The sequence below is a fragment of the Centrocercus urophasianus genome, unplaced genomic scaffold (assembly GCF_019232065.1).
Source record: "Centrocercus urophasianus isolate 14NV4802_14NV808 unplaced genomic scaffold, USGS_Curo_1.0 seq_22, whole genome shotgun sequence".
Classification (NCBI taxonomy): domain Eukaryota; kingdom Metazoa; phylum Chordata; class Aves; order Galliformes; family Phasianidae; genus Centrocercus; species Centrocercus urophasianus.
This window is the reverse complement of record NW_024884778.1, coordinates 5,788,409-5,805,112: the sequence shown is the minus strand read 5'-3', so window position 1 is coordinate 5,805,112 and position 16,704 is coordinate 5,788,409. Positions and strand designations below refer to the sequence as shown.

The following is a 16,704-nucleotide window of genomic DNA, read 5'->3' as shown; positions in this document are numbered from 1 at the left end:
CACAACAAACACACAGACAACACACAGCGTGAATACAAACCCAACAAACCCCTTTTACCACTTTTTGCTCCAGCTCTGCAGTAGGCGATGCACTGTGATACATCCCATCCATCTCTGTGCTGCCACATGGCTGACTGGGGCCATGCTGGAGAATCACATCAGCAGCACTTCATCACATAATCATAGAGCTGATTTAGTTGAAAGGGCCACCTAGTCCTACTCCCCTGCAGTGAACAGGGACACCTAGAACTCCATCAGGTGCTCAGAGCCCATCCAGCCTGACCATGGATGTCTCCAGGGTGGCGCATCCACCTTGCCCTGTGCCTCACCTTCCCTATTTAAAGGGAAAATTTCATGGTGGTGCTGAACTCTCAGGCTTATAATAAACAAAAAAGAGGTCTCCAGGAGAAATTAGTAACAACTTAGCACCTTCACATGATATAAACATGTACACAACCCAAAGGAGTAAAACTTGCCAGTCTTGTTCCTAAACCAAACTGCTTGGAGAGCCTTACAAATGTGGTAAGAAGTTTTGTGTTGGGGCTAGAAGAAAGGATGGAAGGTGTGAGTGCTGCAGCCTGGAGGGCAGGCTCAGAATGAAAACAGGAAGGTGACGTCCCCATCACCACCAGACAGTATGCAGCCAAGCAAGTGCCTTGCACCTCCACGGCCAACCTTCCACACTGCCCTGGTGATGAAGGGCCCCACCACAGAGCAGCAATGAGACCAGAACAAAACACCATGGGACACAGATACATTCCCGGCACAGTCTTACATTCTCCAAAACTCGTGGAATTGATTTCTCTCTCTCTCTCACCCTTGCTCAGTCCAGTTGCAGGCGAAGGTGACATAGCTGCAATATTAATTTTACAGTTTTGCAAAGCTTAATGCATCTGCTTTCTTGTTAGTTCATTTCATTAACTTTGACTGTATGGATCATGTTATGCACATAATTGCTAAGGTTATAGCTCTATGGATAATTACATACCAACTTCTACATCTACTTGTACATGTCTGTGTACACGTGGATACATTATACACACACATATGAATTTATACATTTATGCATATGCATGCAGGCATATTTGAGACTCATTGTTTTGTCCTTAAAAATACATTTCTGCCAAACAAAAATCAACATCACGACACAGCAAGTTTTCCAAATGGAAATTTCTTTCTCCGACGTTAAATCAATTCTAAATGCATGGTGATGAACAATGAAATCAGTATTTAATTAAGGGTGATTTTAAATAAACTTCTCCTATATAAAGTTTAGCAATTATCACGTTACATATAAAAAACATTCTGTTTGATATCAGCCTCAAGAAAGGATGGATTCAGAAATATCAGTATGAGCTTGCTTTAGTCACTAGCTCATTTGAGGCAGCAACACTTCCAGTGACTCACATCTTGGCAGCATGCAAGAGTTTTAAGGCCCAGATTCAGGAAAGTACATAAGGACACACTTGAAGTTACAAATGGAGAGTCTCGCTGGAGCTGCTGGAGAGTTTCAGTGCTGCAAATACCTGTGATTTTGCCATAAATCCCTTGAGATTCCCCATTTGCAGGAGAGCCCCACTTTCTAAACTATCTCACTGCACAAAAATTAGGCCCCTCCTAATCAGACATCCTCTACATCTGTGTGCTCAGTGCACAGCTCTGAGTGCTGTCCCTCATTCATTCAATAGAGGAGCAAGGAGCCCTTCACTATTGCCATTAAGTCAGCTTGACCAGAAGGTGGCTGCCATTTCCTGTGAGCATTTCTTTTCTCTATATTGAAGTTAGAAAGTATCGAACGTTTGGTACCACTGTGCCAATTTTAATTCTATGTACTTGCTAGCAAGTGAATGCTACACACTGAGGTCGTGCCTTTGTATTATTTTAATTATATCTGGGGAGAGAAAATCCTACCAAATAAATCACGTGCCTGAAAATAAAATTCTAATATTAAAGATAAATTAGAATATTTTAAAAACTTTAACAATTATCCATAGTGTTCTGCTTTGCTTTTAATTAAATGCTTAAGCCCTTCAAAGGGATTCATTAACACATCTGCAATTCAGATTAATTCGTTTTGTCACTGCTGTTTTGACAGATGGCCATATGTAAGATATGGTATTTTGCAAAGCAATCAGGCCACATGAGAAAAATTTGACAACAGATTGTGTTAATCTTTGAGGAAGTTTAATAATACGTTGAAAAATAAAAAGCATATTATAAAAATATATTTTCAATAAAGCAGTACAAGATTTCGGAACTGCAGCTCTCTCGTAAACTATTCAATTACTGTTTGTCTCACTGAGTGCTCTTCACGCATATCATTCCTGGGTCTTGGAACTGCTCCACGTTTTAAGCCGTCAGGGCTCATCCTTCCCTCTGATTCATGAGCACAGCTCCCATGGGCAGCAGCGAGTCACCCATCGAGAGGAGCTCAGGCAGCTGAAACTTTGCACCAGCAGAGATTGCATTTGTTCCCACCACTGAAAGACCTGTTTTCAAATTCTCTCACCACAAGGCTGGCTGTTCTTGAAAGCCTTAATCCTGCAATCATTGCAACTCAGGGCCATACTGCAGCAGAGCATTTGAGCTCAGTCTTAGCCTTAAAGCATCCAAGTCCCATTCAGTTTACAGCTTAAAATTAAGCTTTGTTGGACAGCAGCCTGAGCCCTGAGCACTTTGGAGGGCTGATCCCCCCACTTAGGGGAGCAGCGTGCAAAGGACCTTAAGGTTACAGTTCAATTTTGCTGCTGTTCAGCCAGAGCCCGGGCACAGTTGTGGAGTCATCACTTAGCTTCTCATTATTAATTCTAGCTTAATTTTTCTATTTTTCTTCTTCCTTTTATCTTTTTTTTTTCCCCTGGGCAATATCTGCAGCTCTCCTCCACAGAATCTGAATGCTTCCTAATATTAAGATGCATCAGGAAAATTGAAAAATACACAGTTTTACAAAACTATGGGTTATTCAGCACTTTTCAACCAAATTCTGATCTGCCAGCATCTTCAGTGAGACAAGCCAGATAAGTTAAATACAGCTCTCTTCTATTAAACAGATATTCAGAAAGAAGTCAAAGAAATGGAGAACGCGCTTTACCAATGCTGAAAAATTGAATGGTTGCCTGTGTGCTTCCCATGTCCACACCATTAACATTAATAACAGCGGGATGCACTCCCAGTCAAAAAGACAGCAGGTGGTTATTAGAGATCCAGAACTTTTTAGAAACATCCTGGAGAAAATGTATTCATGTGTTGAATTAAGCCTCTTTATATTATTATTTTTAAGATGGAAAAAAAAATTCTGGCTGAGTTGTGGCTAATGAATTCATCTTTTTATGTAAACTGCACTCAAAAGCCTGCACTATGTTCTCTTTAGACTCCAATGGGACTAAATAAAACATTGACTATGATGATCTAATGCTCTGAAATTCTCTCTTCTCTATCTTCATCATGTATTTCAACACAGGATTGTTTCTGTTTCTCAGTACACTTGTTGGGGATTCAAAACAGCCTCTTGAAAGACCACTGTATTATTCCTTTCAGGCTTGTTGAAAATGCAAGGCAGTGAATCAACAGGCAGCAAGCCCTACATTAGTCAGCAAGGAGAGCCAACCGAGACTCATCCAAAGCCCCAGACAAAGGATGCATCAGCCAATCCCAGCATTGGCACAATGGTGGCATCCTCCTGCTATTCAACGGATGCTCTTTATCAGAAAAATTCAGAAATTCACACCTATCACCCAAATCAGGTGACATCAAGGGACAAGAGATGTCAACCTCAGCCTTAGAGCCAATGGGAATGGGTCCTCAAGCAAAGAACTATGACTGCCCCCCCAGAAGGCAAAGGAGGAGCTGGGTTTGAACTGAACTGCAGCTGGGTGAAAACACAAGGAACCACAAAGGCGGAGGAGACAGTGAAGCTGGAGGCCCAGGGAATGGTTTCTCCCAGAAACAGCTTGTGCTGCTCCCTACAAGTGCTTGCTGGGAAGAGAATCTCCATGAGATAATTCACTTTTTTCACAGGACTGCCAATATTTGTCCACTTTTCATGCAGATCGGATACAGGGAAGAAAACACGGTGGTTCGCCCCAAGCTCCTCAGAACGAGGAGATGTAGGGTTTCAGCTGTGAACCACAATCCCCACTGAGGAGACTGAGGAGTGGGGCGAAAGGTAAGGGCTTGCTGGGGGCTGGAGAAAGATTTGCCCCCTGATCAATAAATGAAACATCAGTCATACTTTGGGATCAGACTACAAGAATAAATACAGTGCATCTATCAGCCTTGTTCACGTAGGCTATTGCCTTACTGTTTTCCTACACCTTCCATTTGGAGCAGCATCAGCACAAGGTGAGAGCACAGGCTAATCCCCAGGGAACAGGTTCCACTTCAGCTTAGAGGCTAAAACTCATTAGCTCTCCGAAGTTCCAGTGGCATGTGCAAGGAGATATGATATCACTGCATTTCTGACATTCTCACAAAGAAGAAATGTATGTATGAAACCAATAAATCTCCCAATATGCTTTCCTGGTAAGGAAATAGCAACAGGACAAAATTCTGGTAGCAAAGTATGGATGCCCAAACAGGTAGGTTTCATCTGGAAGAGAGGCAGGAGATATGAACCGAAGCAAAAGAGGAGGACTGACCTCACTACATGGAGATGTTGGCCATGGAAAGACGCAAGAGGGAAGCTGCAGGGGCAGACCAGATCCAGCACAGCAAAAGGTTGAAGCAGAGAGGGACAGATGGGTGTGGGAAACCAGCAGGTCAAGAGATGAGGAACAGAATCTGGAAGGGTTCTGCCCACAAACAAGGACAAAACCTCTGTGAGATACTGGCAGAAATTTAGCACATGGTGCTGCAGGAGGACACTGAAGGTGACAGCTTGAATGTGCCTTTCAGGATTTCTCTGCCTCAGCCTTGGGATTTTATCAGGAAAGACAGACAGGAGTTAATGCTGCTAAGCTTATACTAATGACTAATTAGTAAGAGTTAAACTGTTAATTAGAAATTAGTGAAGTAGCTGCAGGGGTTCAGAGGCAATGCCTATAGAGTGCCTATGGGAATGCAAGCTGAGCAAGAGTGATGCTGGTGCCATGAGATGGCCTCAGCCATCTAGGCAGGGCTAAGAGGGGCTCTGCCCACAGCTCTGTGGGGCTGAAAACCCTATCCCTATTCTTTCTGCCCATTTTCAACATTTCATTGAGACACGCATACAAGTTCAGTCCCAGCACTTCTCTGTAGACCAGCACAGCCAGCCCAAGAGGCTTTGCAGTCAGGAGTGCAACTAACCCCTGGAGAGGGAAAGCAAGCAAAGCACAGAAGCTAAGACACTTACAAAGTGCATGGCTGAGATACTCAGTATGAAGAGATGCACCTTCAGCCAAGAAATCATGACTCACCGTTCAATGTTTCCAGGACATATAAGATCTACAAGTGATTCATTTAGTCAAAAAAAAAAAAACAAAACAAAAAAAAAAAAAAAAACCAGTTCTACCATTTTTCATTCTGGGGTAGCGTTCATTTCAGATCATTTCTACCAATTTCCAGTTAGCAGAATCAAAGTAAACTCTCACGGTATCAAGATTTTGAATCTGTCTTTACAGTAACTACAGAAACTAATGCCCTTGGAAATGAACCTAAAACTCTTTTATCTCTTTCTTTAAGAATTTGTTGCAGATTTGATCATCTTCAGCAGTGCAATTAAAGCAAAGCCATAACGTTTATTTTGTTTGCAGAGAAGAAACTGATTGAAACCATATTTATAGCCTTGGAGAAGAGTCAAAGTCCTTCTGAACTATTAGCCAAGTATGCAGATTATTAATTGCCATAAAAGCCACTTACAATATGCATTTGATATCTGCATTGTTAACAGCGTCTGCTTTGGTCAAAGTAAAATAGCTTAGCTGGATTTTCTCCTCCCTAGAGTGAGACTGGAAAGCATCTGATATGTATTTCAGCAAACTAAATACTTCCCTTCCTCACTGAAATTCCTTTGCATATCAGTCACTGAGACAACCTCAAAAAAGATTTCAAGATCTGGCTAATAAACTTGGAAATTTTCCTTCAGTTTAATTCACAAGCAAGAAAAAGAAAAAAAAGGGGAAAATAAAAAAAGCAGTCTTTCATTTTAATAGGATGCTTGGTATTAAGGTTTGGTCTAAGCACCTCTCTCTGGAGATGATCGAAGTTCATTCCTCACCAGAAATGAAAAAGCCCCTCCAGCAGGCAGGCATTGCTGGCAGACAGATTAACACCCCGAAGCCTTCTATTTGCAATACAGATCTAAAAGACGCAGCTCTTTGCAAAGAAAATATAGAGAGCGCAGCTGCCGTAGCCGTAGCCTTAGCAACCACACCTGTTTCATACTCACGTCGGCTTTCATACATGCTCCTGGACTGGGCCCAGATTTTGAACGGATCTGGCTTTTTCTGCCCAGAAGCGTCGGGTTGGTCGGCAGCCGGTGGCTCGGCGGCAGGGTACTCGGGCAGCACCTGTGTGCTGTGAGCCGGGGACGCGGTGTGCCCGCTGCGGTGGCTGGAGACGCTGTGCTGAGAACTGTTTTGGCTGTCTTTCCTTTCAAGTGGTTGCTGTAAGGAAGAAAGCGAGCGGAAAGAGAGAACAGACGGTTATTGGTCTTTGAGTGGGTGTTTTCCATCAATTTTTCTCCTTTCTTTGATCAGGCTTTCTGCGTGCACGTAAGTAAATATATAAATCACAGTTTTGCTGCCACCAGTTAATGCTGGGTACAATTAAATTCCCCAGTGACACATTTTGATAGACTGACAGAAAGAGATATGCAAAACAAAGTCATTTATCATTAAAAAAACATGCAGTTCTCCATCTTGCACATGAACCAAACTTCAATCTCATTCTAGGCTACAAGTTTCAGTGCACTTATGTCTTCCTACGTAAGTCAGAAAAACTCAACCACCTTCTACTTGGATCACATTAAAGTCTGACTTGAGCCTGCAAGTAAACAGAAATACAACCAAATTTCACTGTGAGAACTTGAGCAGCTTCCTGCAACAGATCCAGGCACAGTCCTTACTATGAGAAACACCTCCCTAGCAGCCCCCACGTTGCAAAGGGGTTAACAGCACAGTGCCAATTTTGTGTCTGCTTCCCAGAGTATCCAGAAGATTACAGCAGACCTTCACAAACATGAAAACATCTACTTTCAGTTTGATTTCTTTGTTTTAATTGAGCACATTAAGAGAGGAGAAAATACGTGCCCCTATTCATTGAAGCTTATTGAAAAGCAGTACCTCAAGAGCTCTGTCTGCTCAATATTTAGCTAAGCAGGGTAAATAATTCTTAAATTTTGCAACAGTGTGCTCAAATGAAGCACAGATCACATTTGCATTACAGAGAAAGACATACAGTTCGGTGGGCATGGTGGTGATGTGCTGGTGGTTGTACTAGGTGACTTCAGTGGTCTTTTCCAACCTTAATGATTCTATGATTTGTACTACTCAGTATGCAGGGAAGTCCTCTCCCATAAAAAGCTCCCCAAAGGCTTTTCAATGGAGATGACCTTGGCACCAAGGCTGAGTCCCACCTCCCACCTGCTCCAGCACAGGAACTAAGAGTGTTGTTCTTTAGAGCACCCATGATTTCCTGGTCAAAAGGAGTCAACCAGAAAAAATAAAACCTCCCGGTGACTGAAAACACTGCAACAGAAGTCTCAGCTTTGAGAGACGCTGCCAAAGCAAACCCAGATGGGACAGGGAGCAGAGCAGAGCAGGATGGGGGGCTGAGTGCACAGGGGTGTGGAGACTCCTTCCTTTGCTCCCTATGCAAAACCTCAGGTGGCCAATGCTCCACCACAGTGGGGGTAAACTGATTACTGAGGAGAAACCATACCAGCATATCATATCACCATACCAGCATGCCCTTCTCTGAGTCTTAACAATAATTTTTCTGGTTTTCAAACTGCACATATTTTTGGGCAAAAAAAAAAAAAAAAAAAAAAAAAAAAGCTCCAGCAGCCCAAATGGTTTTGACATTGTAGCCTCACATTCACATTGCTGCTCCACCACCAGCACTTTTTAAAATGTTATCTCGATTGACTAGAATGTGAAAATGCCTTTGTCCTTTAAAGTAATTTTGAACAAAGCATGCTTGCTGTGATTACTCATCCACAGACTTTCAAATACAAATATCTGAACCAATTTAAAACATTTTTAGCTTTTTAAGTGGTAAAAGAAGCTAATTCACATGCAGCCCTTCAGTCTTTGAATGCAGCAGTTTAAAAGTCTATGCTGCAGATAGTCACTCCTTTGTAATTTTTAAAAAAGGGAACACAAAAACAAACAAACAAACAAAAGAAAAAACCCAACCCACATTACAACTCTCAGTCCAGTCATCTGGATTGTTTTGTTTGTTTGACCAAACATCTACACTAACTAAAAGCATCCTGTGAAACTTCAGGCCAATTTCCCCGGAAATTGCTGGTTCACATAACCTGGAATATGGGGACTAAGATGGGAAGCTTCATTCAACCACTGGGGAAATCCTGAGAACTCTCTGAAAACTTTCTGATTTAAAGAGAAACAAAGTTGGAACTTGCAAGAGCACTCTCACTTTATGATATCGAAGGCCTAAATATTGAACAAACTATGAATCCTGTTTTCTATTTGGGTTGCACATGGAAGTGTCAGCACATCTCAAGCAAAACCACCTCCAATTAAACTAGGGTTGCAACTGCAAATACACATTTTGCAAGAATCAGGGGAAAACTTCTTCAGAGGGTCTGTTGTTTTTCCCAACAATAACATCTTTAGAAAGGCTGAAATGTCACAGTTTGGGAGCTGAAGAAGACAAGAAAAGGGGCACTGAACTGCCCAAGGCAGCAAGAGCACCCATACCTGACTTTGTGGAGTCCATGGTCTTCTCTAGAGCTATAGATAAGAATAAATAGCTAGCAAAAAAAATTTTTCTTGACTAAAACTGGCTGGAAATGAAGACCAGAATGACAACCTCGGGTCCACTTAGGCAGACTGCACATTGAAATAAAGGTGCTGGGAAAAACCAATTACTTTGCTTTTGTATAAGAGCCAGGACTGAAAAAATGGAAGGCTGGAGCTCTCATGCTCTATGGCAAGCCCCAGGTCTGAGAATGGAATTTAGGGATGCGTGTGCTGTCAGCTTCCCTTTGGCTATGCTGAAAGTTTGCAGCGCTGATCCTACAAAATGTAAGTTGGGTAAGATATAGAAAATATAGAGGTGGCTGTAGGTGGTGATGTGTTGAGTAGAGAAACCTGCAGCACAACTGAACACCTCAGGTTGTGGCACCTGGGTCCCAGGCTTAAAACTGCAAGAAGGGAGACCTGCTGAGGTTTGCTCATGTAGGGAAAAAAAAAAAAAAAAAAGGGTTTTCAATGGATTGGGAAGCATCACACACGTGTGTGCTGTGAGCCAGTTTCTCCTCCAAAAACAGGACATCAAGCAGAGCCCCAGGTACTGCCTATCCAGCCAAAACACGTGGCATGTCTCTTGTCAGGGACAGGTTGTGCATAGGAACTGCATTTCAGCTCACCACTCAGCAATGCTGACAATGTGCTTATTTAGACGCAAAAGAAAAGCAAGATGTCGGGAAGAACACGGCACTTTCTCTTCATGCAGTGATGTCGTCTTCTAACGATCGAGCTGGGGAGTTTTGTGCTGTTTGGGAAAGCTGGTGCTGGCGGTAGTGACAGCAAGCAGAGTTGGGAATGAGAATCTTTGCCCCCTGGTGGAGTATTTTGATGCAAGCAACCGAAAAAAAAAAAGGGGGGGAAAGAACAGAAAAGTTTGTTTTCATCCACGTTATAGTAGGATAATTGCAGGGGAAATTGCTACACAAAGGGAACTTGTTCACTGAAAATGTATACCCACAGGCAGTCAATACAAAAACACTGTCTATTTGCATTTAAAGAAGAATCAATGGGAACTGAACACAAAGCAGCAGCACAGGGAGCTGCTGCGATACAGCCTTGGGCGCAGCATAGGTGGGAGGAAGGACATGAAGTGCCCAATCCCTTGTTGGGCTGCAACTTCAAGTTCTGAAGAGCTGGCACTGAAGATTAAAAAAAATACAAATCATTCAGCTCTTTCACCAACATTAAAAACCTCTCTCAGAAGCTAAGAAACACGGCCAAGCTCATCAGAAGATGCACAGGCTGAAAAATAAAGCCCAGGAAAACTCAGCTCAAGGTAGAAAACAATTCCCAGACCTTGCCACGGCTCCGGCATGAACAAAGACACCTCCTCCATGCCGGGATGTACCCAAAGCCTGAAGTCAGCCCTGGGGGAATATGGGAATGGTGCCGGCAGCTAAAAATAGTGGTCGGTGGAAAAAGAGACAGCTGCTAGCAGTGAGTTGGGAGTGTGTCGGGACTTTGGGAGAGGGTGGGGGTATAATGAGAGCAGACTTAGCACTGAGCTGGGAGGAGCAGAGGACAGAGAGCTCGTGCCAAACCCATCCCAGCAGGGAGTATTGTGATGGGATTGGATGGGATAGGAAGGGAACAAAAATGTGCAATGCAGCAGCACAGTGGTGCAGCGGTGCACATCGTTGCTGCTAATTGTTGATGCAAATGATCTGGTAACGCAGGCAGCAAGAATGGGAGGATCTGCTTCTTGTGCATCCTGTGCTTCCAAGGCCACAGTATCACCTGGGGCTATAGTAGAATTTACTGGAGGGAGCTTAAAGCAAGGCAGTAGGTGAGGAGAAGTGCACAAGGGGCTGCTCCCTAGGGCTGACCAGCTCCTCCAAGCAGACAGGAGGAGGCAATCTACTACCGCCTGCAGACAGGTGTAGCCCTGCAGCCTCTTTGTTCCCCAGGCAGGATTACAAGGGTTCAGCTGCTGCTTGGACTCAGGGTTTACTCTGTCTCCGAACAAATGCGGGCAGAACCCAGGGCTCAGCTGGCACAGCAGCCAGACTTGGAACTGAGCGCAGCAATTCCTGCTCTGACAGGGGGAAAATGTACGGGCAGGAGCAGAAACGTGCCAGACATGGACGTATTCTACACGCTGGCTTCTGTTTTACCAAAGGCTGAATTAATCCCTGCATATGACATAGAAGCGAATGCCCAGGGTCTGACATGCCTGAGCCCTGTGAGGGAGCGCACCCCGCACTCTGCCTCCCCACATTTAATGCAAGCTGACAGCAGTATAGGCCTGCCCTCACGTGACTGTAATCAGCGCTGCCTTAAGCCATCAGAATCACATTAATTATTGCAGGGCTTTCTTTGGGGAAGAACAGAGAATTCGTATTGTAAGCAGGAGCCTCCCGCTCAGCCCCTTAGCGAAGCTCTTGCTCGAGTTGCAGCACTACGGCCAGCGCCCGGCTCTAGGGATGGACTCTGATCCTCCTGGCCCCTTCCAGCTCAGGATATTCTACGATTCTATGAAATGAACATCCTCCTATTTCTTTGGTGCCGGATACAGGGTTTGGTGCCCATCAAGGTGTGTGGGTGAAGTTTGGCACCATCTTACAGCACAGCAAAACCTCTCCTGCACTCTGCTTCTCCAAAAGCTACTGGGAGAGAAAAGCCCGTTTTTACCCATCGTCAGAAAATTCAAAACTTTCAAGCTCAAGTATTTCATTTCCTTTAAAATACGAGATTTCTTTCTGTTGCATTTAAACAGCATATTAATAACTTTCACAATATCATGCTCAGAGCTTTAATGACACTTTAGATCACAGCTTGCATACTATTAGCTAACATGTCACCCAGCGAACAGCTTTACATGGAAATAAGATCAGAAGGGATAAGAAAGGGATAAGAAAACACCCTTTTTTTTTTCTTTCTACTTTTTAGTAAGGAAACTCACACCTGCAGCACAATCCTGCTCAGTAGGAAAATGCCTGCAGAGCAAGCGTTCAGGCTCCATTCACACGAAGCTGCACACACGCTCTGCTGGGGCTTTGTCTCTCCTGACACAGCGCACACTGCTACATTCTGCTGGTAATCCAGCTGAGGGCATCCAGAAAAACTAGGGGAGTTAATGGGAAAGGTTGGTGCATACAAACACCCGACAAAAACTGCTATCTGGCACAAAGGTGGAGCTTCTCAGTTTTCCAAAAGGAAACAATAGCTTTTTTTTTTTTTTTTTTTTTTTTTTATGGTAAGTTAAACAGGAGAGGCTCATCAGCCGGGAAAGGGGATCTGCAAACCTGAGGCTTTATTTGCAAACCGAGTTGCATTCCTCTCCTATCTTCCCATGCAGTGTGAGCCGTGCAAGGTAACCACGGCTGCAAGAGAACAACAACTTAAAATAATCAAAACCCACAAAGAAAAGCAGCCCAACTCATCCCTCCTCCACCCACACGGACAGACACACATAGCAGTGAGGAGCGCTTACCGACTTTGGGCTCTTCTTTGGGACCGGCAGTCCTGAAAAATGGCAACAAGGGAAAAACAAACATTAGCATCTAACCATTACCTCCTTGTACAGACCAAAAAAAAAACAAAAAAACACCACAAAACCCGCCTAGGTGTTTCATCCGAACGCAGCCATCTGCAGAGTTATGTCAGCTTTCGCTCTCGCGTCGGAGTTACCAGTCTGTTCATATCGAATCAAAGCCCGAGGAGAGGGGGAGCGAGCACGGCGGCGGGGGCGCGGGGGGAGAGCTCGCTCCGCATTAGCGATGCTGACTTGTGCCGCAGCCGCCGGGAGGCTGGAGAGGAACCCACAGCCCCAGCACAGTCCCAGGCGCTCCCCCGGCTGCCGGCAGCCTGCGCTCCCAATTAAGCTGAGGATGTTTCCTTTTGACGCGATCCGTTTGTCAATTGCACCGGGCCAATCACAGCATCGCAGGGGGAACAGGTTGGTTTTTTAAAAAGTATTTTGCTAGAAATAGATTTTTTTCCTTTTTTATTTCCTTTTTTTTTTTTTCTTCAATAAGGGAAATGTGCATTGAGCCGGGAGGCGAGGCGAAACAAAAGCATGCAGAGGAGTGAGCTTTTATCCCTAAAAGTGTGAATGCTGTGGAGAAAACACGCTTCCTTCCTGCCCATCCCGAGTATAAATGTTTGAAGGCACAGGTTTTATCTGCCGGCTGCGATTTCAGAGCTTGAAAGCAGCACTGTGAGTCCTAACCTCAGGAGGATGCTGGGGGGAGGCTCGCACAGGTCACATCCATGCAAAGGGAGAAGGTTTTTTCAAGGAGAGTTTTGCATTTTGGAGCAGCCTGTGACAAGTGCGAGCCAAGGGAGAACTCAAGTGGGATTTCTACCAACTACTTCTGCATGGCTGTGTTCCCAGCAAAGCAGACATTTCTCGGGGCAGTTTGCCTACAGAACAGAACAAGCTGCCACCTGAGTGGGCTGCAAATCCTCCCCCTCTCCTGTGCTGCTGGAAAGGAGGGGAAACCCTGCTTTGCTCTGCACAGCACTCCAGAAAACAACCGTAAACCAAAACACAGATTACCCTCTACACTAAGTGCTCAGCAATTCAAACGTTTGAAATCTGCTTTTGTCTTTAGGATGTGATTTATGTGGCATTTATGCTGCATTATGTTTACTACTTCATGCATTTTGTCTGTGCTAAGAACCATGCCCTCATCTAACTTCTGCATGGAGAATAAAATAAGTGATGCAAGCGAATTACAAATGTGTCTTGAAAGAAGCTCATTTTAAGGTAATTAGGGAAATGCTAGTTCTGAACTGGGAAGTTCCAGAATTAAAAATGAAAAAGAGAGCTCACTTTGCTACCTGCTCACAGACAGCAATGAAAACTGAGTATTCCAAATGAAACACTTGCCATTTTTGAGGAATATCTGCACTCCATGCATCACTCTGGTGCATTTCCAGGCAGAAGCAAATACCCCTCCAGGCAGTGATTGATCGAGGGGCAGCAAAACATCAAAACTGCCTGAACTAAACAACTAAGGCTGCAGCTTAATTTCTGCTGACAGTGATTGTGCTTGCATAACGGGCTTTAAAAAGTAAAGCCCTAATTTTTAACAGGCATCATTTATCATAGACATAAGAACAGAGATAGAAATTCTCCCTCTCCCTCCTTCCACATGCATGCACACACGTTTACTCTCCCCTTCCAAGAGATGCTCTTTCCTATTAAATCAATAGGTAGAACAGATCTCTATGCATGCGTGCACCCTTGGCTGACCAACATGAGCCTGAAGAAGTACTACAGCAATTTAAATGCTCATTGCAAAAAATAAAGCTGAGATGCAGCTGGGCTGTCGGTTCAAATCGTACCAAAATTTACTGCGTTACAGCATAACCACTAGATGTTAAAATTTACTAAGTATGAACTACTGAGCAAACCTTTCCTTCAGAGTTTGTCATTAATTTCAGCTGTCCCAATGCCAAAGAGATGGGAAGCGGTTGAAAAATGACAGAAAATGCACACAAGGCCATTGTGCACTGGGTACTTTGGAGGCCGATGAATCTCACAGTGTCACTGCAAAACAAGCAGTAAATGATTTTTTACCAAAATATGTGACTGCAAAGCATGTTCACAAACGTCGCCAGTTTTTCACGGGACAAGCTTCCCATGTCAGGGGAATAACCTGCCTCTGCATTTCCCTGTGTTTTAGTTATTTATTCACCTAATTAGGGACTGATTCCAAACCCTCAGCTCTTGACACAGCAGGCCAAATGAGCCAGTGATAGACATGTGTAGTTTTCATGCTTAGATGATGGAAGGGATGCGGTATTTAACAGCAAGGAACACAAAGCTTGCATAGGTTCTAATTCCTGGGTGTGCCACTAGCAAGAAACCATCAAGCTTTTCCAAAAAGTTTATGGCAGCAATAAGTGCCCACAGCTCTGAATTCAGGACGGTGTCAAATATGAATTACACTTCTCATTCTACTACATTAACCACATCCCATCATGGTTAATGCATCAGGCACTGCTCATGCCACGCAATGCCTGGCTTGCCCATCCTCCCCGTTCTCTCCTGAAAGCTTTCAGGAGGTAAATGGGCCACATGCAGACACCCACTTTGCTTCTCTTTCGCATTTCCTAGTTTTCTGGTGGTCACAGTGATAACATTCCCATCCCTTGTGCCTAAGAGAAGCCACAAGGCTTTGCCGCTGCTCCTCAAATCAGATAACGGAGCAGTAAGAGTTGATATCAACACTGTTTGTAATGCAGTTCTGGGATTTAAGCCATAAAGACGTCTATCACCTGAAATGCAGCTCCTAATCTTGGGGGTTTTTGGAGGTGCAGATGATAGAAGATGGAAGGCAGAGCCACCGAAGAGGCTCTCGTCATCATAGAGTTAACTGTGTTTTAAAACAAACTGGCACATCTGGTAAACAATGTCAATATGACCTAAACCCCCATGAATGGGCTCATTGTAGCTACTTACAAAATGTGAGTGGAATTAAATTAATTAGAAAACACAAATTAGTCTCCTCTAAATAACAATGTAATAAAGCAACTGCTTAATGAAAAATACCAGTGATCAGTGAGCAATCCGCAAGCACAAAAAAAACCTCACAGGCTCATCAGTAAGGGAAGAAAGGCTTCATACAAGGTTAGTCAAAAATGAGTCAGAGGCAAGGATCTAAATTAAACTAATTATCACAGAGATTATTACATTTATCTTAACAAAAACTTCTCTCTTTTTTCCCCAGCACTCCCTAAAGCTCTATGTACAGCTGGCTGCATCCATCTGCTCAACTTTGTTTTGTAATACAGGGAGAAAATGCAAATCCTTACGCAAGTTCTGCATCATGACTTCAGCACTCTTAATGCCCATTAGGAGCAGTTCTTCTCCAGCAGTAAAACTTTTGATGCAGGAAGCTGTAGGTACCCCAGCCCGACTTGTGAGGGGATCATGTTAAAACCCAAGGACAAAACTGGAAATCGCCCCACATATTGCTGCCTGTTACACGTGGCAGGCCTCGATTTTTACAGGAATATTTTCTCCAACCCTTTGACTTCATGCAACCAAAATAACACAGGAAGACCACAATACAGGGGAAATTCTGTTCCACTGAACGTATACAGAATACGCTAACTACAAATCTGCACCATAACCTGGGCTGGATTTGGCTGACAGTTCTCAGAAGGCCACGGGCACTCAAATATTTCCCAGAGGGACACCAGACGCATCACACCTCGTCCCACAGCCACACATAATAGGGACTGTGGATCAAAAAGATCAAAGGCAGAGTCTGAAGAAAGACACCCAGTCCTCCCATCTGAATGCCTTGGTCACATGAAGGTCAGATGGCAAGAATAGCTCTCCCTCCAACACAAACATATATATATGTACATATAAATATATTACAGCAAGGTTTCAGCTGAAATTGAAACAGTTCAATGCCAGTTTGCACAATCCACCACAGGACAAAAGTGCCTGAAATTGCTAAGAGTCCATCCAGAAGGAAGGCATCTTTACTGCTTACAATGTCAACTGCTACTGCGAAACATTTTTTTTTGTTTTGGGGTGCTTTTGTATGCAGAGGAAACCAATAACTGAGATGAGATCTTCACTTCCAATGATCACTTAACATTTCCACTCAGGGCACTCTGTGGTCCATCTGCGTGCAACAACAAAAGAGCCATTGGTGAGCCCAGGCATAAAGGTCACTTGTTTGGTTTTGCAATTATGTGTGAAGCCCAGAATGCACAACAGCTGAAAATTAGGGGGAGAAGAATCAAAACACAAGGAACTGAACATTTCAGACCGTGTCATGAAGGTTAACAATTACAGAGAAAATGTTTCTGCCTGGGAAAGAAA

At 43.9% G+C, this 16,704-nt stretch overlaps 1 protein-coding gene across 18 annotated transcripts in view; it reads right to left on the bottom strand.

Annotated features, from left to right (window-relative positions):
- MAGI1 (membrane associated guanylate kinase, WW and PDZ domain containing 1) overlaps positions 1-16,704 on the bottom strand; it is a 291,392-nt gene that overhangs the window by 24,904 nt on the left and 249,784 nt on the right. For 11 of the 18 annotated variants that reach the window (XM_042823236.1, XM_042823237.1, XM_042823240.1 and 8 more), the window contains 3 exons: positions 12,346-12,377; positions 6,365-6,581; positions 776-853 (listed from right to left, as the gene is read on the bottom strand). In XM_042823236.1, the coding sequence (XP_042679170.1) occupies positions 776-853; positions 6,365-6,581; positions 12,346-12,377 (327 nt within the window). Of the gene's footprint in view, positions 1-775; positions 854-6,349; positions 6,582-12,345; positions 12,378-16,704 lie in introns of all 18 variants that reach the window. The other 7 variants (XM_042823243.1, XM_042823255.1, XM_042823248.1 and 4 more) reach the window with 2 other exon arrangements.